The sequence below is a fragment of the Toxotes jaculatrix genome, chromosome 10 (genome assembly GCF_017976425.1).
Source record: "Toxotes jaculatrix isolate fToxJac2 chromosome 10, fToxJac2.pri, whole genome shotgun sequence".
NCBI classification, from domain to species: Eukaryota; Metazoa; Chordata; class Actinopteri; family Toxotidae; genus Toxotes; species Toxotes jaculatrix.
The window spans coordinates 6,400,257-6,428,092 of NC_054403.1; the positions used below are offsets into that span (position 1 = coordinate 6,400,257).

Sequence of the window (27,836 nt, forward strand, 5' to 3'; positions counted from 1 at the left end):
AGGAAAACTTGATATGCCCAGGGTGGGTTAACAGAACACAGTCACACACAGGTTTTTTACTGTTTGAATGGAGCACTGAATGTTAAACATGCATGAATAAATAAAGGTTAAAAAAGTGCTGCATTCAGATAAACATTTAAAATGAGGAAAATGGCAAATTTTTATTGTTGAGTTTAATGTTTGTTAAAGCTGTAGCTCCCCTGTCTTATGCCTCACTTTTGAGGCAAAGTGTCAGCACAGAAAGTAGACTCAGCCATATGTAAATTATGTGTTCAGTGTGCATTGAAAGCATTTCCACAAATTAAAATGAACAGACGACAGTGAGCAAGTTCATGCAGGAGGACGTTAACTGTAGTGAAAACCCCACTGCTGTGTTTCCCAGAAAAAGAAATGGGTGGCAAACAGAAAACTCAAGACCTTCTGGAAATTTCTTCCTGGGGTTTTGCCACAGACGAGGAATTTACTCTGACAAGATTCAGCACATCAACTCCACAGACAGAGAGAGATACAAGTGCAGAGGGAAGAGAAAAAAAGAGAGAGGGGGAGGGATAGGAAGGAAAGGTATGAGATGAGTAGGAATGAGAGGAGGAGGAGGGAGAAAGGAGGAATTCCTGCATGTAGAGACTGGTCGCAGCAGCAGAGCTCTGACAATTCACCAGCAAAGTTATAATCACTTATAAAGCTTGTTTTCATGAATAGTCAGTGATCCGCTGCAGATGACACTTTGAACACAATCTGCTCTACCATGCCTGGTGATTATAATCTTAGCGTAACACGGTGTGTTCAGTGTCTCACTGTAAAGGGCTTTTATGTGAAATGTCCAGGTAGCACTTTATTATTTTACATCTAAACTGGTCACTGCACCGCAGTGGTATGCATGACTGCACAGTGTGTCAGACACATTACAGGGTTAAAGTGAACTTTCTCAGTATTATCAACAGGTGTGAGTCAAACCAATGTTGGCCAATAATGCTCATCAGATGGTGAGTGGGTGAGGCCTCCCCTGAGGGACAGTGAAATATTACACTCAATGAAACATTGTTCAAAGAGCTGATAAAGCTGATGTGGCTCTAAATGGTTATTTAAGGAGATTTTTATTTGTAAAAGTGATCTAGTGCTACTGTGCTAAAGCTTATTCACAAGATTTTTTAGGCCTTCTACTTACAAGAAAAAAAAAGAGAATAAAAGGAATAAAACTCAGTACTCTCCAGAAAAGAATATTCCTACCTGCAAGTAGCCATTTGTTGTATCACTTCATCATGCCATTTTATCAGCTTATATCATTAATAGAATTGTAAACACACTTATTGGTTCAACAATGTCATACACTTTGCAGGAACAGCTGATTATATAAATATAATCATCTTTCAAGTGCTGGGCTTGGTTTGGAACTAGAGCACCGCCCTCCAAAGTGCACTTTTTAACTGATAAAATATATTTAATATATCATATATATCATATAGATACACCTAATGGCTATAAACCAGTGCTTTTGCATTAAAATTAGTTTCCATCAGCAGAAAACTGGCCACAGAGGGAGCAACTTTAGAAAACTGTTTCCATGTTTCTCTTTCCGTTTTATTAGTGTATGTGTTTTATCTATATGTTTATTAGTGTGTGTGTTCAGTGTATATGTTTATGCTTTTCTGGATAAGTGGACAAACAGGGCCGCTGATGGGAAGGAAGCGGTGGAGGTTGGTTAGTGAGGGAGTGGCGTGGAGGGGCGGAGCGGTTCTCCCCACCGGGCGGTGTCAGCTGAAGAAAACGGGACAGAGGAGCAAAGAGAGGCCGACGCAGGGATTCGCTTCCCCGGGTGATTTTACTGAATTGCACAGCGGTCTTCAGGTAAGAGGAAGGAGCGTTTCAGGGCGTTTTCTCATGTCACAGCAGGAGAAGCCTGGTGCTGCGTTTTTACTGATGAGCAGAGAATAAGAGCTGGAACTGACTGCGGCACATCTGCTGTAATGCTTTCATTCAGCAAATTACATTTAACAGCCTGCCTCAGGATGTGAGTCAAAAATATACGAACAATGGCCTAAAATGCGCAGTGTTTTTTGGTCTTGTAGCTTATCATATGGACAGTAAAGGTAGTTTGGAAATACAATTTTCCTCCCAGACAAAATTTTCAGTGAAGACTATGAATGTCAGTCACATGCACAAATTCAATATTTTTAAAACATTTTTTATGAATGTATCTCTATATCTCTCTATAAATATAAGGGAATGAATTTTTTTCTCCGTGAATGTTAGAGATGAATAATACTGGATAGTGATAGTGCAGCAGCAGCATGTGTTAGGATGAGTGCTGATATGAAATGCATCGTCATTCTGAACACAGACGTGTGTGTGTGTGTGTGTGTGTCCATCAGGACTCCTGTGGGTTATAAACACGCTCCTCCAGTCATGTGCACCACGGCTGGTGTGACTGGATGAATGAATCTCCAGAATCTGGATCTCACACTCACACTCCAGACAATACAGTCATTGACTAACTAGAGTCTTGATTGATGATTGGTCTTTGTTGCTGTAAATATGATTGATTAATGACAAAAAAAAGTAGTGCAGTGTCAGAGTTGAATAACTGTCATGCTAATTTGATTCAATATCACAAATCAATCTTAATTTTATTTTTATTCTTATTTTTATCATCTGATCAGTATTTCCCGAGCATGTTGTGTATAATAACTGTGTCATGTAATCTAATAACATATTTCTGTGGTTTTAATGATTAATATTGGCACAAACAGACCTCAAATCTACCTCCACTTTAGAAAAACTACCTAGAACACATAGCAAGGACATACCTTAGATGCCTTTAAAATGATCTGTTCTTCCTGCAGTGGTGACATCTGGTGGCAGTAAAATGTATATTAATATTTTTTTCTGTAATCCAACAATTCAGCATAACAGATATTTCCCATTGAAAACATTTAAGTTATAATGACAAATCAAAATCACGTCTTTAAAGATTACAAACATAGTTTGTGCACAGGAAACATGTTCAAAAAATGCTTATCAAACTCCTCCACACTGTTGTTTCCAGTTTGTGAATCAGTAATCTTTTTTTTTAAGGTTAGCAGATGTTTTCATTAAGAAGAATCCATCTATGTTCATTATTCAAACGAGCTCGGGAATAGATAACTGACATTAGGTAATGTGTCATTTGACCACTGGTTTTATTTTCTTAACTGAGTCTGCAACAAACAGTGTGTTTCAAAGTGCTTCTGGAGTGGCCCTGTGGCCCCGTGATCGCTGTGTTTGTGTGTGTAAGCCTGAATATGCAACCACTACATTTGCATGTTTGCTCTGAAGCTTAGCCTATTTGTTTATAAGCCAGTGTGAACACATGCGCAAGAAAAGTCATTTGAATTGAGAAAGATTTTCAGCAGTTTAAAATGATTTTTCTAGCCAAAACCTTTTGTCTAACGTCTCCTTAAAGTCACACCTCTGTATTTCTCATCAGATCAGATTTCTGTGACGGATGTCTGAATAGGGAAAAATATGATTCTCTCAGTTCTCAGAGGATCATATCTCTTTGTCTATATGATGTCTGGAGTTAGATGCATTTGATATCTGAGGCTAATAATGTTTGAATTGTCTGAATGGCTTTGACTTCCCGGGCTTCCATCGATTCTCTGTGAATGTAATTCATCATGCTGCCATATCTTTTAGCACCAGCTAACAGGGCTCTGCTCTCTGCAGCAGAAAGCTCTCTCTCTGACTAAATCATATACAGCACAGGCTAATCTCACTGTCTCTTATTACTGTGTCTGTATATCTCAGCTAAGATTTTCTGTAATGTTGTCTGATGTAGTGTTACCTAGCTGCTACAAGGTTCTGCTTCTTGCCATTGGAGTGGTAGAATGGGTCTCAGTGGCACTGGTGTCAAAATGTAAACTAAAAAATAACCCAAACTGTCTACACAGCTAGATGCCACCATGGGTGTGTCCATAGTTATTATTTATAAAAGCACCGGGGTTGTCATTTGGAAATGGGAAAGTATGATTTTTTGTTGTTTAAGTGAACTGATTCTTTAACATTTCAGCTACTGTAAATACACAGGTCTACATACAGCAAGCTCATGTGGATCATATCATCTGTTTTTGTTCTAGAGAGAGCTATTATATATCTAAATACAGTAGCTGTAATGTAAATAGCTGTCTACAAAAGCTACAATCCAAACTCCCAATGCCCTCCATTACAGAATCATATTACAAAGGCAATCTACATAAAACTATTAGATGTTTATGGGTCTCCAGATCTCTAGGCTCATGCAAAGATAATGCTAAGTGGCTCTTTGTATAATGGATCAAGCTGCCATCTTCTTCGTGGCTGAGTTAACAGAGCTGTGTTGTTTGAGAGCTGCAGAGTGGCTCCAGGCTGGAGCAACACAGGAATAATGAACTCGTCAAAATGACGCATCTCAAAGACCAAGCCAATAGAGCCTGAAGCCATCAGGCTGTGAGACAGATCTGTGTTTGTCGTATCCTCAGACGTTTAATCCTCAAATCATGTTAATGATCCATTAGTATGCTCAGCTCCACTGTGTTTATCTCAAATAAAATGATTCGTTAAAGAGAGACCATGTGGTGACCATATTATCCTGACAGTCTACACAGACAAATGGATTTTTTTTGGGACAAAGGATTTATAAGAAATGACTTATTTGTATTTCAGTACCTAAATGCAGCATTTTATCTGATTTACAGGTGTCAGGATGTCAGCAAAGGTCAGTGCTGAGCAGATGGAGGAGATCAGGGAGGGCTTTCAGAAAGTGGGTGAGTAAAAATGTGTGTGTGTGGATGTTGCAGACACAACATCAGACAATGATAAGTTAGTCATTATTAAAGAGGCACTCTGGTTATTCAGTGCTGCACCTCTGTAGAGTTGGGAGACAAAGCAGTAGAGGCAGCGATAGCCTGACATTTAGTCCCCAGTATGGGTTAAGCTTCAAAATGCTAGATCCTACACTTCCCATAATGCAACTCAGTATTTGGATCATCCTAGTGACATCGTCATGATTATTTTCTCAGACTGAGTAGTGCTCTTCATGACTAAAATGTGTAAAATGTGTGGAGAGAGTCTCTTGTAAACAATCATGAACACTAATGCACAACAAGAGCAACGTGACCTCTACATGATATATTGTTTAAATTGTTCCATTGCCCTGTCCCTCCTGCCTCCGCCCCACCTCTCCAGATGTGGATGGTAACGGGTACATCTGCGCCTCAGAGCTCGGTAATCTCTTCCGTGAGGTGGGCTGTCCTTTGCCTGGATACCAGATCAGAGAGCTCCTTCAGAAGCTGGACAGAAACAATGACAGCCACATCAGTTTGGACGAGTTCACGGCTGTAGGTAACACTAACTAACTAACTAACCAAATTTAGTTATAACCACTCACAACTTTACTAAAATTGTACTTACCATCAACTAAATGTTGACTCAGTAAACTCCTGGCTTGATGTCTGGTGGGCTACAATAACTTGATTACTAATGTATTACCTCTGATATTTGTTGCGTTTTAAACTGACTGAAAGGTTGATTAACTGAGGGCTTGGCTGACTAAGTGTCAAATCAACTGTATTGATCGGTATCTTGACAAATATACAGTAACCACGGGGTGATTGACTGTAAAACTTGAGAGTGTGTTTTTGTGTGTGTACCCTCAGATTTTCCAGGAAATGAAGGATGATCGCATGGCAAAGGGTTTCAGGAAAGCTCTCAACAAGAAAGAAGGCATCGTAGCCATCGGGGGCACCAGTGAGATCTCCAGTGCAGGAACTCAACACTCAATCTCTGGTTAGTAAAATGACTTGTCTAATCACTGAGTGACACGACACGACACGACACAGAGCTGGTCACTGCATTCAGTGCCACCAAGTCAAGACCATGTCTGACCATGTCTTATGACAGATTTTGACCAGAAATCAAATGGAAGTGACGCTTGTCTTCACTGTATTTCAGAGCAGGAGCGCTTTGCCTTTGCCAACTACATCAACTCTTCTTTGGAGAAGGATCCAGACTGTAAACATGTTCTTCCCATCAACCCCAGCACTGGAGCTCTGTTTAATGCAGTGGCAGATGGCATCATACTCTGGTAAACCTTCACTTTCTAATTACCTGTATTTGTTTATCCATGACTCAAACCTTTATATTTACCCTGTCCTGAATTTATCCTTTTTCACTTTTCTGTAAACTTTGCCCAGTTTTTTAAGTTCAGGTTTTTGACATTATATCAGTTCAGTGTTCTACATTCTCCTCCTTTCTGTTGTTGCAGTAAACTCATCAACCTCTCTGTTCCTGACACCATTGATGAGAGAACCATCAATAAAAAGAAACTCACTGCTTTCACCACACAGGTCAGTTAATCAGTTGTTTGCTCTATGTTCAATGTGCTCTGTATCTTCATTACATAAATCATAATATACAAATATACATTAAATTGCAAGACTGACTTTAACTTTTGCTTCTATCTAGGCCAGTTTCCTCCTGACTTTGTGTCTTCAACTACATTTTTTTCCCAACAGGAGAATCTGAACTTGGCTTTGAATTCGGCCTCTGCCATCGGCTGCCAGGTTGTCAATATCGGAGCTCAAGATCTGAAGGAGGGGAAGCCTCACCTGGTGCTCGGGCTCCTCTGGCAGATTATCAAGATAGGATTGTTTGCTGACATAGAGCTGAGTCGCAATGAAGGTAGGTTCAAGCACACACACAAATCCAGACTGGTATGTGGAAAAAAAAAGTAGTGCTAGTAGTAGATACATGACCTAGACATCAGATTACAAACACAAACCTTTAGCATCAAAAATGTAAGGTAGAACAAAGAATTATACTCTTGTATCTACATATGTACACATTCTGATATTAACATTTTACATTCAGTTTACTTTTATTCACCAGCAATTCTACCCCCACAAGTCCTGCTTGTCTTTGTGTGTACAGCTATTGCAGCATTGCTGGAGGAAGGGGAGAGTCTGGAGGAACTGATGAAACTCAGTCCCGAGGAGCTGCTGCTGCGCTGGGCCAACTTCCATTTAAAGAAAGCTGGCATGTCCATATCAAACTTTTCTGGAGATATTAAGGTAAGAAAATGTTCCTGGCAGAGAAAAATACACAACATAATCAACCCATAAGCCAATACATTTGACATTTGTGGTGGGGAGTATTAATCAGTGTGGTTATGTCTCTTTGTATGCTCACATGAGTGCGTACTTGTCCATCTCTGTCTCTGTGCAGGACTCCAAAGCGTATTTCCACCTGCTCGAGCAGATCGCTCCAGACGGCAGCAAAGAGGGCGTTCCTCGGGTTGAGATTGATATGACTGGTGTATTTGTGAGTAAAGCAGTGATTTTTTTTTTTTATCCTAATACAGCAACGTGTAATGCACTTGGTTACCTTATATGTTTTATTTATTTTTGTGTTATTGTAGTCAGACAAGTTTAAATCAATAATGAATTTGGGCCTCACTTGTTCATCATGTTTAAGAAACTACAGAGCTACAAAGCAGAGTTTTACACACACACACATCCACAGGTCTGAGCACCTGTCCACTCAGTTAATGCTTTCCATGTGGCCTTTGGAAGCTGACTTCCTGTTGACCTTTCTTCCTGCTTCCTGTAGCACTATATTAGGATCACGGTATCATCCTGGAGCTCCTATTGTATCTTCCTCCGTCTAGTGTTTTTTCATATAAGGGACAAAAGTTATACACTGTAAAATAGCACAACACACAAGCATTGTCTTTACAAAATGACAGCTTAACATTACAGGAACTTCATGCATTCATCATCCTGGCACTTGCCCCTCGACCCACTTAACCCTCGCCTGAAACTCAGCCAGTCACATGCCAAATATAGTGTTTACAGTGAACTGGACACATACAGTATTTTGTTTGGATTCTCTGCTTTTTAGTTTGATTTTCTGTGGATGCTTTGATTTCTGAGTCAACATAAGTGCTTTGTAAAAAAATCTGGATTCGTAGTCACACGTTTTGCAGTGTTATTTATTATACAGGAATGATCCCAAATAACAGCGCCTGTCTCTGTCTGTGTGTGTGTGTTACCAGGAGAAGGATCTCACGAAGAGAGCCGAGTGTATGCTCAAACAGGCCGAACGCCTCGGCTGCCGACAGTTTGTAACTGCCACTGACGTCGTGACCGGAAACGCGAAGCTCAACATGGCCTTTGTGGCCACTCTGTTCAACAAACACCCAGCTCTCACCAAACCAGAGAACCAAGACTGGAATCTGGAGAGTAAGCATGGATAAATGATTCCTTCGTCACAGTAGTAGCTTTCTCCACAAGTACAAACCTCCTAGTCCTGTGTGTGTGAGGCCTAGCGCTGTGTGGTTTTGTCTCTCTTAAGGTGAGACCAGAGAGGAGAGAACTTTCAGGAACTGGATGAACTCTCTCGGAGTCAGTCCACACGTTCACCATATCTACGGGTCAGTATCACTTAGTGTTTGTTGCCACGTTGATGCACAATTCACCCTTAAAATGCACTGATGTGTATGTTTACACCTCTGTGATGCGTGTGTTAATGCAGTGATCTGCAGGATGCCATGGTGATTCTACAGCTATATGAGAGGATTAAGGTGCCAGTGGACTGGGACAACAGAGTCAACCTCCCTCCATTCAAAGGGGTCGGAGGAGGGCATTTAAAAAAGGTAAATACACAAAATACTTTCCAGTATCTCTTGTACGTTTCCTTTAAATAATAAGTATTCAAACTGAAAAGCTTGAGGAAGAAATAAAAATAAAATATAAATAAAATAAAATAAAATAAAATAAAATAAAATAAAATTACTCTTGTCAAAAAAAATGAACCAAAATTAAAAAGCAGATTATTTCATTTGACACAAAGCTTCATTTTTCATCACATTCCTCATATATAAAGTATATGTGCATATATATTATGCCTGTTCACACATTTCTACATCTCACAATAGTGGCTACAGTTACTATAGTTACAGTTACAGAAATTATAATCTATATTCTATACAACTGCACACAATACAGTATATGTATATGCTGGAGCTATGATGAAGACACACATACCTGTTTATATCAGTTTTAGTCTCGAAAAAGTAGGCCCAAAAACATATTAACGTGTGTGTGTGCGTGTATGTGTGTGTGTGTGTGTGTCCAACAGATAGAAAACTGTAACTATGCTGTGGAGCTGGGTAAGAAGAAAGCAGGTTTCTCTCTGGTGGGAATCGGTGGACAGGACCTCTACGATGGAAATGCAACTCTAACCCTGGCCCTGGTGTGGCAGCTGATGAGGAGGTGATTCGCTCTTCGTAGTCAAACTTTAATTTATTATACGATCATTCTGAGAAACTGCCATAAAGAAACAAAAGCACTACTGGAAAGAAAGTCGGCACCTATTGGCCTTCACACTCTTGGATGTTGAAGTTGCTGTACAGCAGAGAACAGGCAGGGGATGCTGTTCTCTCAGCTGAAAGTTAAAGCTGTAAGTTAATGGCAACGTCACATCACTTCCAACATGCTCTTTTCTTTTAGAGAAACAAACCAGTGAAACCAGTGTGAGAAGCAACCGTCCTTTGTGCGACCAAAAATAAGGGTTTATGGGAAATGTTCTATTAATTTAGCAAAAACTTAGAACTTAGAGTATCGTAAGACAGAGGAGACCGGGGAACACACCATAGCTTCATTTGCTGTTTACAGAAAGGTATGGCAATATATAGAAGGTATATATACAATTTCATGTGATTTAATCATTGGTATTTTTTTACATTTGGCCTAAATACAGGTACACTTTAAATGTTCTTGAAGACCTTGGACATGGAGAAGTTGCAGGAGATGATTTGATAGTTTCATGGGTCAACAAGACTTTGACTGCGGCTGGCAAAGGTTCATCCATCAAGAGCTTTAAGGTAAGCCAGTTTCACTTTGTATTTACTTTTTTACTTCATAGTGGTCGTAAAATAAAGCACATACTTCCTTGACTAAGACAAAATAAACTACATCTGTTCAGTTATTCTAATAATATACAGTATATATAAATATATATATTTTTTATTTAGTCATTTTGTATTATTACTGCAGGTAAATGCCACTTGTGGAATGCTGCAGTGTATGTGTGATGTTTATGTGTGTGTGTCCCTCTGTTCAGGACAAAGCGATTAGTACCAGTCTTCCAGTTCTGGACCTGATTGATGCCCTGCAGCCAAACAGTGTGAACTTTGAGCTGGTTAAAACAGGAACACTGTCGGATGAGGACAAACTGAACAATGCCAAGTAATCACCTGCCTGCTTCTATCCGACTATGGTTTTATTTGTAGTTACTACTTAATGCATACTACGAGCTACTTCAGGCAGCCCACTGCTACACTTACATTTCATACTCTTCCCACTGCAGCACATATTTAACACACTCTTGTAATCATGGTGATGGACCTAAGTGCTCAGTAAGCCGTCTTTTGCTGCTGCTATAAGCATTTCAAAAGCCTCCAGCCGTCCAACCCAACATCCAGCTTGCAGGTTCACCCTATGGAGAAGTTAGCATCATTGCTATTGTCAATGAGAACCAATGAAGACCACAGTAATAGAGATAAATCACTGATGATCAAAAATGTATAGACGACATGATGAGAAACTCAACTTGTCATTGATGCCTTCCTTTGCCATGGTGATCCTAACTGAGCCTTTCCTGCACCAGGTACGCCATTTCCATGGCGAGGAAGATCGGAGCGAAGGTCTACGCCCTGCCTGAGGACCTGGTGGAGGTCAACCCCAAAATGGTGATGACCATCTTCGCCTGCCTGATGGGAAGAGGCATGAAGAGGGCTTAAAGGAGACACACACACACACACACACACACATTGACTGACTGCCTGTTTGACTGGATGAGACATGTAGAGAGTGAACATAGATATAAAGTGATTATCCTACATTAGCCAAAATAGAAGTGCCACTTTATTCATCTGCTTTGCAGTGAACAGAAACATCAGTGATCCTCTGTGGACTCAAAGGGAATGTGACTTTTCTAAATGTTCAGACAGTTTGCAGTGAAGTGGGACTTCTATAATGGCTACGTGAAAAATATTTGGGGTTTTGGGTTTTTTGTCTGGATCTCGGTTTTGTGTTTGGGCAGCGAGGCGGCTGAGTGATTAGCAGAGTCACATTAGGAAAGACTCGACTTCTCATAATGAATGGGTTTTGTTTCTTCAAGTGTAAAGGCTGTGATACATGGGACACAGTGATCAAACTGTGATCACTTAACATCTCTCTGCTCTGCTGAAAAATTCAAGGTAGTGGTTTTTCTAGTTTTCCCTCAGCATTTCATTTCTCTTGATCTCTGATGTGAGAACAGAAAAAGGGATTTTACTGCAATCTAACATTTGCATTCCTGTTTTTTTTTTTCCTAACATACTTGACATTTTTACAGCTGCATTGCCTCAGAGTCTCCCATGTGTCACTGCCTCAGGGCTCTGCTGTATGTGCCACTATGTGCCAGCTAGTTCACAGTCTGAGCATTTATTGTACTGAAGCCATAATATTCTTTACTGAATACTCTTTGGCCTTTTTTTAAAAAAAAAAAAAACATATGACCAAAGCTGTGCTAGATTTAAGGCAGTTACTATAAAACGGAATACCTTAATGTTTTTTACCTTTAAAGTTAATTTACTTATCCATTAATGCTAACGCAATTAAGGTATTAAGATTAATGGATGAAATATATTTTTATTTTTAAGGGAAAAATGTAGGTGTTTCCCTTAATTTAAATCTCAAAGAGAGTTTTAATTTTTTAATTATGGAGAACATTTCATGCTCTGTGGTAAATGTTAAAAGTGTGTTTTTTACCCCTTAATATGTATTACAGCGTACCATGCAGATAATCCATTAAAACTCAGCTCAATAAATGTATTAATTAATTGACCCCAAATATAGAATGAATACCTAAATTTGCACCTTAGTTGAAAAGTTAAGGTCCTTTTAAGGGGACTAATTAGGGGTTACCTGTAAAATGAAAAAAATAAAATCCCTCCACATATTTCAGTCCATTAAAATATCCATCATTTAACCACAAATCTGGGGTTTTAAACAACCTGAATGCTGAATAAGAATCCCTCAAAATGTATAATTAACTAATCCCAATTTTAAGAATAACCTATAATGGATAAGAACTCATGGCTCTTAATTTAGAAAAATAAGAACAGTTTATTTTTCTTGATCTATGCAGCAGTATATTTTCTAAATTGTGGAGATCTGAAATGTAACGTGTCAAAGCTGCTACTGCTTACGAGTAACCTCAGTAACACAGAAGGTGATGTGTGTCTGTATATTGTGGAAAAAAAAAGAAGTCACCTGTAGTCAGTGCACTGCTGTCGGCTCTATCATCAACATGCTGTCTGGAGACGATTCCCATCCTATGCATACAGAAACAGAACATCTGAATTTAATGACTCTGCTTCAGGTACATACTTAACTCACTGGTATGACTGAACAGCCATGATCAAACCATGAGTTCAGCTGTAAAAGCAACATTACATTTGGTTTTAATGCTGCAGTCGTATTTGTGAACATGTTTAAAAGTTATCCGGTTTGTTTCTGCTCACGATAACTTTCCACACTCCTCATATTTTATCCTAAATGTTTCTTAGTAAAGCACTTTCCAATCAGCTGATTATCTCTGCCGGTCCTGTGGATTGCCGCAGTGGGCAAAAAAATGTTGCTTTACATGCCAGCAATACTTCCAGAGTTCAGTGTGTACAATCAGATCAATAAAGTTGAATAAAAGCATTTTTCCATGTACTGTTCGATTTCTGATTTCTGTTTGGTTGTGTTCTTCTTCTGTCCTGGGTGGAGTCTTGAGTGTGTCACTGGGATATTTAAATGTTGTCATGTCCAACACATAACAGCTGACAAATCAACTAACTAGCTGACTGTGACTGAAGAGTGACTGTGGTGGGACTTTCCAGACTCCACATTCCCAAACTATAATGCTTTCAATATATTAAACCTCAGTTATCAAGGTTAAATGAATGGTTCAACATTTTGAAAATACACAGTTCTGTTTTATGTACTGATTCAATATTTTTCACTTTGGTTTAGAGCCAGGCCAGATGTCTCCCCCTGTTTCCAGTCTCTATACTAAGCTGGACCAACCCCATCCTGACTACAGCTTTATACTTAACACACTGATGCAAGACTGATATGAATCTTCCTCTTGGAAAGAAAGCAAAGCAGGAGACTTCTTAAAATGTTGAATTATTCATTAAACAGGCAGTATTCAGAGCATTGTGTTAGGAACAAACAGTCCCCCCCGGTGTCCCCTGTTTGTCTGTTCTCCTGTCTGTCTGTGTGTATGTGTGTGTGTGTGGTCAGCCTGGTCCCATCAGATCTCCTGCTCACCTGTTGCAAATCACCTCATCAACCACACCCTCAGTCTGCAGTATAAAGACATGGGTTCTTCACTCCATGGCCGAGTCTTATGAGTTTATTCCCAGTGCTGTGTTTCCTCGTGCTTGTACCGCTTTATGCTCTGCCTCAGGTTCACCTGCACCTGCTCTTCAGTGTCCTCACCATGCTCAGTGCCTCTCCTGTTGTCTCCTGCTCCCAGTCTGCTTTCTGGTTCTTCCGTATGAGTCCTGAAAGACTTTGTTCTAAACAGAACATAATAATCATCAGTACAAGTCTGCAATACTGAGTGAGTCTGAGTATTTCACAAATTTTGGATGGTATAATTAGAATCTTTAAAGCTAAACTAATATATTTTTAGCCACCTGGGGGCTGATGCTAAAACCCTCAGCAGATCTAGGGGAAACAAACTGGGAGATAATTCTCTGTGACAACTTTGAAAATAAGCACAGCCATTCTTTCCAGTGTTATTATAAAGATATTGTTTAAAGCAATAATCTATTATGTGACAGTGAGTTCATACAGTTCATTAACAAGACAAGGCTGTGGTCAGGCTGTTATAATAAGTGTGGCTGATATATGGTTAATGGCGATATTAGTATGGATAGTTGCAGTCAGTATTGAGATGCAGCTGTTCAGCTTACTGGATGTGACATTCATTCCCAAAGAAATACCTGATATGACCTTGCACACGTGTGTGTGTGTGTGTGTGTGTGTGTGTGTGTGTGTGTGTGTGTGTGTGTGTGTGTGTGTGTGTGTGTGTGTGTGTGTGTGTGTGTGTGTGTGTGTGTGTGTGTGTGTGTGTGTGTGTGTGTGTGTGTGTGTGTGTGGGCACCAGCATTTGGAATTAATTGCATCTCATGCGAGAACATTCAAAATGAACATAGAACATGAGACTCTAAATAACGAGCTTCCACTTCCATTGTTCCCTGGCTCAGTGTGAGGTGATAGTCACATAACTGAAAGGCATTTTGGATTAAAAATTGTTTCAAAATAAAGCTGAAATAAAATCATCACATCTCAATTCACGCGTGCAGGTGTGTGCATGAAAACACTTCTCCCTCAGTAATCAGGAGACTATACGCACACGACGGCACACTCTGAGTTCAGAGGCCACTTCAAACAAGGTTCTTGAATTCAGATGAGCTTGCTGGTGAAAATGATCATGCGCACACACACACACACAATTTGCAATTTAAAAGATGCTTTTGTCGAGTACCATGTGATCATTCCTTTCATCGGTTACATTTGTGCACTCCATCCATCCATCCCTTCATATGAGTATTCGTCAGTCCTTCGTGATTGATGTCTTGTGTATTTAAATAGGTAGATACATAGTAGATTCATAGAGGAGTAGATGGGATGCGATTAAACTAAAGATGTGAACTGAGCTGATGGATTGACTTGTGACTGAACTGTGGCATCAGGAAATTTATCAGGTTTGTTGACTTCAAACATACAATTTCTATGCTTCTGTCTCTCCCTTATATGATCTGTTGTCATAACTACTCTACAGCTTGTTGCTATGCCATCTGGTTTCCGTGGTGATGCTTGATACAAGATGACCTCTCACTGGATGACCTTCCTTTTCTGCCTGTGGGTCTATCGTATTGTGTGTGTGTGTGTGTGTGTGATGGTAGTATGACAGGTCCACTGCAGGATTCACACAGGCTGTCTGTGAAAACATGGACAGAGGAGGAGAGTGACCGAGCTGAAAGCACACTCAGCAGGTACACACACACACACACACACACTGAAGCTTTATAGTAACACAACAATAACATATTATTTGATCTTTAAATGACTCATAAACCATAAGACTATTAATTACACACTGTTCTGCTTGAAACCTCTGTAAACCAAACAGCAGCAGGTGGTTTGTACCATGTTTTTAAATGTTAAGAATATAGCTTAGTTTGTTCATGTCAACAAAGATACACATTTGCTCATCCATATAGTTTATATTTTGTATTCAAAGCTGCACTAATCAATATTTTTATGTTGACAACAGGAAAAAAAATCACTGTGTATTATGTGAGAGTTGTTTCGCTTGAGAAATATCAACAGATTATCCCCTCATGGCTCAGGATGTTGTAGCATCTTTCAGCTTGTTGCTTTAGTTTTATGGCCTGGTTTTGTGCTCAGCAAACCAACTCCAAATGAATGCTAACAGTGTCTGCTCAATGTGTAAATAGATAAAAGAAATGTTTGCTGACGTGTCCATGCTTTGATAATGTGAGTTTTTTGTTTACAACATGTTGCAGTGACCTTAAGTGGTCAAAAAGTAATGCAGGTTTAATAATGAATGTGTACATTTCTTTCTTTTTGTTAATCTTCAGCATTGTAGTTGTCTTGTGAACATGTTTTTCTGACTGTCTGCTTCTGTGGCAACTCCCAGTTCAATCCCAGTTTTACTTTCTATAATCTGATGAAGAATGTTAATGCCTTCCTCTGTAAATGAGCTCAGAGCTTTTGGTACAGATGGTAGTCACGGTATTTTTCTTTTTTATGTTTGTGGTCCATACGCTTGCAGAGGGCAGTCCATGTGTGATGACACTTCCTCAGAGCTACAGAGAATGGCGGCCATTGACAGGAGAGATATTAATTCCCAGAATTCTTTTCGTGGGCGAGGTGCTCTCTCCAGGTACGACAGCTGGGCATTAACCTGATATTATTGATATAAGTATTTATTCAGATCCATTTATTCCCAGAGCGTGATTATGTTAACTCTAGGTGCCCTCTGTTATGATTTAATGTAATGGTCAGCACTAGAAGACATAGATTACACAGATCTTGGATATAAATGTGCTTTTTGTCTGTCTGCGTCTTCAGGATTGTTAGTATGGTGATGACTCTGAGAGAATGGGCTCAGAAGAGTTTGGCTGAAGAGACGGAGAGACCAGATTCCTTCCTGGAACGTTTCAGAGGCCCTGCCCACATGGACATACAAGCCCCCCCCAGCAGATTTAGCCACAGCCACACTGGCTCTGGTACAGATAATGAAATCAGACGTACCAGACGCACGTAAGAAACCAAAATCTCAGCCAAAATGTATACACATTAAAATATCATCTGACACTTGCACATAAATCTCTTTGTCTTTTTGTCCCCGTCTAACAGGAGGAGGAAGTGTAATGTCGTGGTCCTGTCCCCATCTGATGATGCATACTACCACTGGCTGATGGTGATTGGTCCTGCAGTCTTTTACAACTGGACTTTACTAGTTGTCAGGTTGGTAACAATTACTGTAACAGTTCTAGTGCTACCTCTCACACCACTATGGAGGATCCTATACTGCTACCACTACTAATACAACAGCTCCAACACTGTAGAATGGAAAAACAAGCACCATGACTGAGATGTTGCCTGTACAATATTACTCTGGATGAATGTTCAGAAATGTGGCATCAGATTTAACACTTGCCTTCTACATATACATATACACACATACACACATACACACATACACACACACACACACACACACACACACACACACACACACACACACATATATACACACACACACACACACACATATATATATATATATGTTATATAAATTATATATATCTATATATTATATATATAGTGTCCCTCAGCCCTCATCAGTGCTAACTACACTGTTTGCTAAAGATGGACTTGTTAGTATGAGACCTGAAAGCATTTTGCAATAGTGGTAAACTCTTATTAAAGATACCTCTGTTGTTCCTGCAACTGCTATTATTATGATAACATCTCCAGTGCTATGTTTTTAAGAATGTACTGGGCAAAAGGCATTGTTTTTCCTCAGGACAATATTTGCCGCTGGAGCTTAACATTTTGTTCTGCACAGCATGTTAGTTTTTCTTCATCTCATAGAGTGTCTTTGTATCTGTGCACGCAGGGCCTGTTTTGATGAGCTCCAGATGAGGAATGTGTTAGTTTGGCTGGTGCTGGACTATGTCTGTGATGGAGTCTATATCCTAGATATTGCTGTTCGCCTCCACACAGGTACTGAAAAAAAGGAAATCAGACAAATGAAACTCAAATTTCCATCACTGCACGAAAATGTTTGATAAGAAACTTCATCCTGGATATTTGTTTTCATTAATACATTTGCCATTTGAGACACCAACATTCATTCATTATGTTTACATTGTATGTGAAGGTTTCTTGGATCAAGGCTTAATGGTGAAAGATGTGCGGCGCCTGAGAGAAACTTACGTTCGAACCTTACAGTGTAAACTTGACATCTGCTCCATCCTTCCAACTGACCTGCTGTACCTGGCTGTCGGAATCAGCTACACTCCTCTTCTTCGATTCAACCGTCTCCTGCGTCTGCCACGTCTATTTGAGTTCTTTGAACGAACAGAAACTCGAACGGGCTGCCCCAACGCTTTCCGTATCTGTAAACTGGTTCTGTACATCCTGGTGATTATCCACTGGAACGCCTGTGGGTACTACAGCTTCTCAAAGGTCCTGGGCCTGGGCTCTGATTCTTGGGTTTATCCCAATGCCTCGGACCCAGAGTTTGGCTCCCTGACCAGGAGTTACATATACTGTCTGTACTGGTCAACCCTGACGCTGACCACTATTGGAGAGACACCACCTCCTGTTAGAGATGAGGAGTATCTGTTCTTGATATTTGACTTTCTGGTATGTCCATTGCAGTGGTGTAACCTTAGCTTACATCATCTTACCTGGATAACATCAATAAAAAAACAGAGTTCTGGTTGTTTCAGTTTATTAAAACAGCTAATACTGCAATACTAATTTCTCTTCCAGGTTGGTGTCCTGATTTTTGCCTCCATTGTGGGAAATGTCGGTTCCATGATCTCTAATATGAACGCCACAAGAGCAGCCTTTCAGAGCCGTGTAGATGCGCTGAAACACTACATGCACTTCAGACGTGTCAGCAAGGTGCTAGAGCAGCGCGTCATTCGCTGGTTTGACTACCTCTGGACCAATAAAAAGACAATAGATGAACAGGAGGTGCTGAGGAGCCTGCCCAATAAACTGAGAGCAGAGATTGCCATTAATGTTCACCTGGACACACTGAAGAAGGTAAAAGAACGAGAACAACCCCACTCTGTTCCATACTTGTCATGTATTTTCAATGCAGAGTATGTTTTGGAGAGATTAATTAAAGTTATATATATTTATTAGACATCACTCTAAAGGTGCTGTCATATTACTTTTCCATTTAATGAAACTGCCCCACAAGCAGCACCAAAAAAGAAATGAATGTCACTTTTCTGACACAGACAATATTCGTCCGTCACTAGGGCTTGAAGACAGAGTCTGTATTGAAGGAAAATGTAACCATACCTGAAGTTGCCAGAATTGCTGCTCATGCTCATATTTCATGTCTGGTTCCTTTTGTGTGTGTGTGTTTGCACAGGTGCGTATTTTCCAGGACTGTGAGGCAGGTCTCCTGGTAGAGTTGGTGTTAAAACTTCGACCACAGGTTTTCAGTCCTGGAGACTATATCTGTAGAAAGGTCAGTTGTACTATTACTGTTGCTGTACAATTCCTGTCATGTCTGTATTAAGTGTTTCTTTGCGTATGCAGACCTCATAGTCCATTTATTCCAGTTAAAGCTGATTCATCAGCACACAGTCTGGAATACCTTCCCCTGCTTCCTATATACTTTTTTCTTTTCAACTTATTATAATATTTAGCCATACAGGAGTTCATTTAGAATCTGAGAGTGGCTGTGGTTGAGTCAATTAAAAGTTAATTAAAGTTATAGTTAAAAATACTGATTAAATATTATGTCTTTCTTTACTAATGATGTACAGCAGTACTAACTTTCCCTACCTATATGTTCTGTCTTTTTTCCCAAGGGAGATGTGGGTAAGGAGATGTATATAATCAAAGATGGCCGCCTAGCAGTGGTGGGGGAGGATGGAGTCTCCCAGTTAGCTGTTCTAACTGCAGGAAGCTGCTTTGGTGAAATCAGTATCCTGAACATCAGCGGCAGCAAGATGGGGAACAGGCGTACAGCTAACATTCGGAGTCTGGGATACTCCGACCTGTTCTGCCTTTCCAAACAAGATCTGATGGAGGCGCTTCAAGAGTTCCCCCATGCCAGGGCCCAGCTGGAGCAGAGGGGGCGGGACATCCTGCAGAAGGAGGGGCTTCTGGAGGAAGTGAATGTGTCTGCGGGGGAGGAGCTTGAGGAGAAAGTGGAGAGGCTGGAAACCAGTCTGGATCGGCTGCAGGTCTGTACAATTAGAGCACTACTATTTCTGCTGTTGGTACTATGGCTACGTTCCACTAACGATAGTTTTGTTTTCAGACGTGCTTGGCCCGTCTGCAGAGTGAGTTCAACTCTTCCCAGCTGCGAATGAAACAACGAATCACAGTCCTCGAACACAACATCACCACAGTAGCCACAGGCAGCGGCTTCCTATCAGACGCCGACGGCAACGAGAGTGTCTCTGGTGGTGATGGTGTGCGCAGTGAAATCAACATCCGGCTCTGATGGATGTACTCCAGTGTACTATGGAAATATGTGGAACTAGCACATAGCATCTTTATTGTCACAAAATACTCACTTTTATTCATTCATAATAATTGAAACACAAAAGAAAAACTGTAAATGTCTCGTTTTGTTTTTTTTTTTTACCTCTCACAATTTTAGTAAGTCTAGTCTAGTAATACATTTTATGTGTTGCACCTTTCATGATTAAACTGCAGCTCTGAATACTTAACAAAAAAAACCCTTTGTCATGCATCTTAGAAAACATTTATACACTGTGTATAAGTGCATCAGTGTATCAGTGCACTAATACTGGGCCGCCCGGTTAGCTCAGTTGGTAGAGCATGAGACTCAACCTCTCGGGGGCCCCAGTCCGGGTGGCAGCAGTCGCCCTTACAATCTGGGCCCGGACACAGATAAGTGGCAGATGATGACATGACATGACATGGCACTACTACTGGCACATTATTAGGTTAAATAAAAAAAGAAAAATCTATCATGTCTTAATCCACTAGGTGGCATATAATCTCTATGAATCAAGACCAGTAGATTTTTCTGCTCATCTATGGGAACATCTTATTCTATCTGATCAATATTTTCATCAGATGTCAAGGAAAAAAAAATTGTGCTCAAATACTTGATTTCCCTCATCAACACAGCAAAGCATTATTATTATTATTATTATTATTATTATTATTATTATTATTTTAGCTTAAATGAACATGTCAAACTCCCAAAATGTTAAACTATTTCTTTAAACACATTTTCAGTCACCGCTTTAGTGTTGTCTTTTAAGCTCAGTCAAATCCTCTCCTTTACCTTTTCAAAACACATCCACTCCAATTGAAAGGAATAATGTAGAGGATGTTATTTTTCTTGTGTTGGCAGGAGTATGGGCTACTGCTGATTATAAACCTTCTGAAGTGACCATGATTTAAAAAAATGTAAGCATTTCTTCTTCCTCGATTTGAAAATATGTCTGTTTCTCTTTACTTCATTATATGTGTATGAACAGCTTTATTATTAAAATACTATTAAATACTGTGTAAACCCAAACACTGACCATTTATTTTGAGCAAACACAACCACTTCATGACTGTGACAGACTGTGTGAATGTATGTGTGTGTTAATAATCAAATCAGCATGTCAGCAAGTGACCTGGGACCAAAGTCCAACATCACATGTCTGTAAGATTTCAGGAAGAGACTTTTATGGAACGTGTGGAACGTGTGGAGAAATCACGTTAACAGGTAGGAACACATTGTTTGGTTCTCTGTGGCTTCCCCTGTGTTCCTCTTTCTTGCAGTTTCACTTCTTTCTCCTCCTTTTTTGATCTCTCTCTTTTGTTCCACTTTGCTTCCCCTTGTGCTCTTTGCATGTTTTTTTTCTTGCATCCAGTTTTATTTTCCTTTCTTAGAAGACTGTGTGGCTTTATTCTCCTCTTTCTTCTTCTTTTTGTCTTTTATCTCTTTGTCCTGGCCTGATATTTCTGTCATAGACCTTGAAAGATCACAACAGGAAACATTCCTTCTCTCATTTCTCAGTCAGGGTCTTTGAGTGTGGTCTTATCAATGATCTTATCTGACTGTCGACTTTTTTGTGTATGCCTGTGAATGTGTAAATGTGTTTCAGAGATGGAGACCGGCTTGGTGTTGCTGTGCGTGTTGCTGGTAGCCAGTGTGACAACAGTGTCTGCTGCAGCAGAGGTAAGACCTGGTTTTATCGCACTTTGAATTTTTAATGAACTAAATCTGTTTGGAAAAGATTTTTTTTTCCTCTTTTTTAACCTTCATTAATGTCCAACACTGTGAACATACATAGATATGTATTGATAAACAGACAATAAAAAATGGAATATAAAATTAATTTGAAAAGAATTAACAAAGACAAATTGTGCAGGAACACTGTATTACACAAATTAATCACAAAAATACCTAAAGCAAAGGTAAAGGGATGAAATCCTGAAACACCAACTGTCTAACGTGCTGAAAAAACAATGTCAAAATCAGACGTATAAACCATAAGTAAAGTCAAAACTCCCCAAATATTGCTCCACAATCCATCCATCCACTTTCAAATGAACCAAAACATGATACGTTTCTTTACTGTTCCCCAGCACTGACTTACAGTCACACAATGCACATAGAAGAGTGATTCAAAATGTTGTATGTGGACGGACATTACACAGTGTAAAACCTAGGCTTTCTCAGGCAACAACACCTGTTTCTAATTTCTTTAGCCTCAATGCACCAGCAATACTCACACACCACCCAGTGTTTGGATATATAAATGCAGATAAACTACAAAATTGAAAAAGAAAAGAAAAAAAAATCCAGTGTATTCTTCCTTATTTCCACACTTATATCATGGCTTATTCAAATCCTTTCCTAGGTTTTTAGTCAGGATGGATGTTAAAACGTGTTACTACATGTAGGTATAATATAACAGGTGTGTGTACATAATGTATTTGTATATATGTATTGTAGCCAGGTGTCATTGAGAGCCTCCTATTGGCCACCCTCCAGCGTCCCTGGCTCTGGGGTGTCTATGTCTTCACTGTTGGACTTCCCATCATTCTCTTCATTAGCATCATGTGGCCTGACAAGGTACAGTGGGCTTGTATGTGATGCACGCGTGTGTGTGTGTGCTGTGGTCCGACAAACAAACTGCAGAGCTACACACTGACTAATTGTGTGTTTGTGTGTGTGCAGAGGTTTGGGCCTCCTAATCAACAGTATTACTACAAGAAGTCTGATGATGTTCAACCAGATGATCCTGGGTCTTCACAGCAGACAGAATCATTAGGCACCAAAGGTAATGTTTTATTTTTAGATCATTACCAGAAAGTACAAAATCAATAGTATGTTACCAGAGGTAGTAATAATGATGATAATGGCAGTAATGATTGTTTTAGCACCACTCTTCTCTTCTCTTCTCTTCTCTTGTCTTCTCTTCTCTTCTCAGGAAAGGCCAATAAAGCTGTAACCAGGAGGAGAGACACTCAGGGTAGCCAGAGGAAGCCTGACTTAGAGTCTTGAATGTGAGTCTGAACAGATAATGTGGAGGTGATAATGACTGATAATGTGATATTGTTGATCATGAAGATGCAAGAGCTCATTTGGAAAAACATGAATCAGAGAGAGAGGCTAAGAGTACCAGTCATGTGAAATTTAATTGACATATTGGTGCAGATATTAAGTATTATCTGGTTTCTGAGCACAAAGTATGTAAGATGGAAGTGAAGAGGTTTAAAGAGGGGCAGTTCCCTTTATAAATAACCCATGATCACATTCTAAGAAATGTTCTGGCGCGGTGCTGTCAAGCAAAAACATGGAATCCGGGCACAGTTACAGCACCGGTCAACGCGAGATGTCTGGTAAAGAAGAGGTCATACATCATCTTGCAAAAATACTTGCATGATGCAAAATACTTTAACATTTGCTCTGTTTGGGTGGAACTAAAGTGTTTTAGCGTTTGTAGCTGAAATGTCAAAATGATGTATTTGCTGCTTTGCCAGATTTTCTGTGTGGAAATGTGAAGAGCTTTTTGGACAGTGCTGGTTTATCTGCTGCAACTCTTTTCATAAAACATAAATATAAATGGCTGCTGGCAGCATGTTGAACCTTTGCTGCCTGAATGTCAACAAATACAACTCTTGTTGTGGTGTTGTTGAGCCAGTGTGTGTGTGTGTGTGTGTGTTTAGGATCATTGATCAGTGCAACAACCTCAGGAGAGGAAGCCCTGTCAGCTCACAAGAGGATGCTGAGTAATTTTATCTTTAGCCAACTGTACTGATGACTGGATAAAACCCAACAAAGACTGAGGACTGATTAATTAAACATACTGCATTATGGCCCTGCTTCAATAACACTATCAGTACATTTAGGTTTCAACAACTTATTAAGCTAAAAGAAATATTTCTCAGTGTTCTGCTTGGGTATGTGTGTATACAGTATTTTAGTAAACATACATAAAAAAGGCTGATGGGAATGTACTTCAGTCATTTTTGGTCAATAAAAAATTAACTTTGACACAAAGGGATTTTGTTTTTCTTATTAATGGGTTCAGGATCTGAAAGTGACCTCCACATAAACATCTTGTACAGCATCCCTTCACTATAGGAGTAAGATTTGTTGTTTGTTGTCTTTAATGATATTTTCTTAAAGGAATATACACATTTTTGCTTTCTCATAACATAAAACCTGCAGTTTCACCATCTAAAACTGTGTACACTTGTGTCTTCTCCCTTTTGAATAATCATCACCAGCCGCATTACTCACTCTAGTTGTTTCGTGATCCTTTGAGATATAACATCTCCTTCTGCTCTGCCTCCTCCAGCTCTCCTCAGAGCTGACCTTCAGTGGCATTAAGCTCCTCGCGACATTTATTTGAAATGGCACAATACAGCTCATCAATAAAATGCCTACTCGAGTTCTCTAATGATACTAACGGAGAACACTAGCTAGATGAGCAGGCGTGCAAGAATAAGAAAATCAAAGAGCTGCCAAATGGAGAACAAAAGAGAGTGATGAGAAAAAGAGAGGAGAAGACGATGGTTAAAAATACAAAAGGAGAGAGATTTGGGGACAAATGGACATATTTGTAGAGGGAAATGGTTATAATTTTTTTTTCCCCACATGACCTTCTGTGAAAATGACACATTAATGCTCATATATTCTCTGCTCTTTTCTATTCTGTTCTATTACATAGGACCAAAAAAAAAAAAAAAAAAAGAGACAAGTGCAGCCAGTTTTGTCAAAGGTACATCTGTTCCAGACACTCCCTGCATATTTTGTATATTTTATGACTGTAGAGAATCAGGTATTTTGTGGGTTTCTGGTTCTCCTCGGCCACAGCTTTGTTTCGCTCCAGGTGTTGGGAAATCTGACCTGCTGTTGGGCAAAAATCAAACAGATAAAATTCAGCTCTGAGAGGCAGAAGTCTCCTTCTTTCTATTCTTCTGGTCTTTTAATTGTGTGCTGTCTAAACAAGAAGAGGATGAGAGACCCACTGCAGCTGCTCACAGGACTGATAGTCATCACAGCTTGCTCTCAATCTCTCTGTGTAAGTACTTTAGCTTTTCTGTTTCGCATTTAAATCATTTAAATTGGAAATATTTAAAGTCTATGCCACAAAACTCCTCGACTTCATTTTCTGTGTACTTATGCCAGTGCAAATGTGCTCGTGTGTGCTGATGAATTTAGGTAGGTCTAATCACTATAAACATATTTAGCTATTGAAAGATGTGGTTGAGAGATACATTAATTTACTTTAGTTTGTCCAAAGTCGTAGGATTAATTCTGGCAAACGTAACAAGAAATTTTACTTTTCACACCAACAAATGTATAAAATGGGTTGTTTTTATGTTAGATCTAGGGTGTTTTAAGTTAGATATGTATTCTGTGTTTCAGTTTTGATAATCTGATAGCATTCATTAAAGATCTGACCTGCTGCACATCCAAATTTTCTACATTTTCCTTGAAAAGAGCAGCAGTGTTTTACAGATCAAATAACAGTGAAAGAACGTAGAAGAAATACTGTTTTTCATGCGGACTTCTGTTTCTTTATTATTACTGTATGCATATGTTTCGTTCTGTGCCTATGTTATCTCAGAATGAGGTAATGAATATGAATGAAGATCTTCAGAAATGGCAATGCAAACAGTGTGTGTACAATGTGTGTGTGTGTGTGTGTGTGTGTGTGTAGGCACTAGACATCTGCCAAGAGGAGGTGGCTCGTCTGCGGGAACAGGAGAAGCTTCTGAAGGGCCAGCTTCAGACACAAGAACTCCTCCTACACAGACTGCGATTGCTGAACCAACCTGGCACCATGTATAATGCGAAAGCCAACAAGACCCAGGACACCGAGTACACCGAGTACACAGGTCACTGGAAAGCAACATTTGAAAACTGAGCTCAAAATATTGCATTTCAGTTGTCTTACTGCTGAAATAGAAACCAAATAATGTATCGAACACAGAGTGCATATGTGTGTGTGTGTGTGTGTGTGTGTGTGTGTCAGACTGTTCCCAGGTCTTCACCTCTGGCTTCAAATCCAGTGGTTTCTACAGAATCAAAAACATCAGAGTCTACTGTGATATGAGTGACGGAGGTGGCTGGACCGTCATACAGAGACGGATCAATGGAACAGAGACATTTAACAGGTGTGTGTCTGACATCTGATACCTATTAGTGTGAAATGATGAAATCTGTCTGGATCTATCTGTCTATCTGTCTATCTATCTTTCTATCTATCTATCTATCTATCTATCTATCTATCTATCTATCTATCTATCTATCTATCTATCTATCTATCTATCTATTTATCTGTATGTATGTCTGTCTATCTATTAGGTCATGGGCAGAGTATAAGGATGGTTTCGGAGACATGAAAACAGAATTAGGAGAGTTTTGGCTTGGAAATGACAACCTGCATCACATCACTGCACAAGGTCAACACCACTTCTAAAAAACCATCAATCAATTTTCTTACACTGACAATTGCACAAACGTGTGTAATATGAAAGGTTGCGCTGGCAGCATTTAACCCACAGAGAAAGATTGCCAGGCTTTTAGAGTCTTTTCTGTTATGCACAGCTTTTCTGTTATGGTTTGCTCTTGCTGCTCTTATTCCCAGCTGCAGCAGGTTGCCTGCAGGAAAACCGGTGTCTTTCTTGTTGTATAGATATAGGTTGACCCCCCAATTTCAGAAGGCTTTTATTGTTTAAATCTGTCTCTTTCAGGAAATTACTCTCTGATGATTATCCTGGAAGACTTTGATGGTAACCAGCGCTACGCTGAGTACAAGAACTTCAAAGTGGCTGATGAAAAGGTGGACGTGCCTGATGAAAAATATTAAACTGAATGTTTTTTTCTGGGGTAAAACTACAAATATTTGATAATGCTAAGGAAAGTAACTATTTGGTGGATCTAATCATCTTGTTTTCATGTGTTTCAATCTTTCTTCTTATGGACAGGCTTAAAGAAATATTAGTCTTGAGACTTTCAGTCTCTGCACTAAATACAAAGCTAAAACATGGTTGCTGGTTAGCTTAGCTTAGCATGCTGAAAGTACTTCTTCATATTGTGTGAGTGTTGACCTTCTCGTTTTAAAGTCTGCAAGCAAATACATTTTCCAAAATGTTTAACTATTCCATTCATTTTTAGCTTGTGCGAGTTGACGAGCTCTTATCAGCTGATATCTCTCCCTGCAGGATCACTACCGACTTACCTTTGGAGCCTATATAGGAACAGCAGGAGATGCTCTGTCTGGAAATTATCAGGTGGGAGTGTCAGGGTGGGCCAGTCACCAGGGCATGAAATTCAGCACCTACGACCAGGATAATGACAACTACGAAGGAAACTGTGCCAAGGAAGACAAAGGAGGCTGGTGGTTCAACAAGTATGGTTTTGTGGTTAGATAGTACAGTCATTACTGCAAAAAATAACTTAACATCATTTCCTCTTCTCTCTCTCTTTCTCTCGAGGTGTCACTCAGCCCATCTTAATGGTCAATACTACCCCAGTGGTCACTACAGTGCAGTGACAGATGATGGTGTTGTTTGGTACACTTGGAGAGGATGGTGGTATTCCCTGAAGACCAGCATCATGAAGTTGCGACCCACTGACTTCAAAACTGACCCCACTGATGACCCCAATGCTGTTAATCCCGGTCCACCTTCCTAGATCAGACATGAGGAGATATCAGATCTATGTTTTTTGTGGCTGAAACAGCTTGGAAAAAAATGTTATTTCATTTGATGTAAAGTCACATTTCGCGTTTAGTGATAAATGAAACTGGTCACTTTAACCATTTTGTGAAATTTTAGGTTGCTTACATAGCAACATATGCAAGATGTAGTCTGCATCATCAGAACTTGTGAAACTTGTGGACTTTCGCCTTTTTTAGAGACGTGAATGTTGCAAGGGGAAGTAGCATGCACACACAGCTGTCTGTTTTAGTGTAGAAAAGGGAAATCTAATGTTGC

The 27,836-nt window shown here is 39.7% G+C and overlaps 3 protein-coding genes across 4 annotated transcripts; all 3 read left to right on the forward strand.

Moving 5' to 3' along the window:
- The first annotated feature begins 1,767 nt into the window (after positions 1–1,767).
- LOC121188498 (plastin-3-like) lies at positions 1,768–12,362 on the forward strand. Its single transcript, XM_041048292.1, has 16 exons — positions 1,768–1,845; positions 4,710–4,778; positions 5,200–5,351; positions 5,670–5,799; positions 5,965–6,097; positions 6,278–6,359; positions 6,528–6,693; positions 6,943–7,082; positions 7,237–7,332; positions 8,066–8,252; positions 8,365–8,443; positions 8,545–8,665; positions 9,151–9,284; positions 9,772–9,895; positions 10,135–10,259; positions 10,681–12,362. Exons 2-16 carry the CDS (start codon positions 4,718–4,720, stop codon positions 10,811–10,813), a joined length of 1,863 nt encoding a protein of 620 aa, XP_040904226.1. The 5' UTR covers positions 1,768–1,845; positions 4,710–4,717; the 3' UTR covers positions 10,814–12,362.
- A 2,661-nt stretch (positions 12,363–15,023) lies between these two features.
- Positions 15,024–19,851, forward strand: LOC121188479 (cyclic nucleotide-gated cation channel-like). 2 transcript variants are annotated; one of them, XM_041048269.1, is made up of 10 exons: positions 15,024–15,112; positions 15,916–16,026; positions 16,215–16,406; positions 16,503–16,613; positions 17,269–17,375; positions 17,533–18,020; positions 18,150–18,428; positions 18,766–18,864; positions 19,211–19,588; positions 19,666–19,851. In XM_041048269.1, the coding sequence occupies exons 1-10, from the start codon at positions 15,024–15,026 to the stop codon at positions 19,849–19,851; spliced, it is 2,040 nt and encodes a 679-aa protein (XP_040904203.1). The 2 variants fall into 2 exon arrangements, with proteins under 2 accessions (XP_040904203.1, XP_040904204.1); XM_041048270.1 differs by having other exon boundaries at positions 15,940–16,026.
- A 4,996-nt stretch (positions 19,852–24,847) lies between these two features.
- Positions 24,848–27,582, forward strand: fgl1 (fibrinogen-like 1). Its single transcript, XM_041048380.1, has 7 exons — positions 24,848–24,913; positions 25,556–25,733; positions 25,871–26,012; positions 26,203–26,300; positions 26,592–26,680; positions 27,063–27,250; positions 27,336–27,582. The coding sequence occupies exons 1-7, from the start codon at positions 24,848–24,850 to the stop codon at positions 27,532–27,534; spliced, it is 960 nt and encodes a 319-aa protein (XP_040904314.1). The 3' UTR covers positions 27,535–27,582.
- Positions 27,583–27,836: the final 254 nt, after the last annotated feature.

Bases quoted from the DNA above. Each gene is read 5' to 3' on its own strand.
- fgl1 (XM_041048380.1), top strand. From the start codon at position 24,848: ATGAGAGACCCACTGCAGCTGCTCACAGGACTGATAGTCATCACAGCT. The intron at 24,914-25,555 runs GTAAGTACTTTA...GTGTGTGTGTAG, and splicing joins CTTGCTCTCAATCTCTCTGT to GCACTAGACATCTGCCAAGA. The intron at 26,681-27,062 runs GTGGACGTGCCT...CTCTCCCTGCAG, and splicing joins TCAAAGTGGCTGATGAAAAG to GATCACTACCGACTTACCTT.
- LOC121188498 (XM_041048292.1), top strand. From the start codon at position 4,718: ATGTCAGCAAAGGTCAGTGCTGAGCAGATGGAGGAGATCAGGGAGGGC. The intron at 4,779-5,199 runs GTGAGTAAAAAT...CCACCTCTCCAG, and splicing joins GGAGGGCTTTCAGAAAGTGG to ATGTGGATGGTAACGGGTAC. The intron at 8,444-8,544 runs GTCAGTATCACT...GTGTTAATGCAG, and splicing joins CACGTTCACCATATCTACGG to TGATCTGCAGGATGCCATGG.
- LOC121188479 (XM_041048269.1), top strand. From the start codon at position 15,024: ATGACAGGTCCACTGCAGGATTCACACAGGCTGTCTGTGAAAACATGG. The intron at 18,021-18,149 runs GTATGTCCATTG...TTTCTCTTCCAG, and splicing joins TCTTGATATTTGACTTTCTG to GTTGGTGTCCTGATTTTTGC. The intron at 18,429-18,765 runs GTAAAAGAACGA...GTGTTTGCACAG, and splicing joins ACCTGGACACACTGAAGAAG to GTGCGTATTTTCCAGGACTG.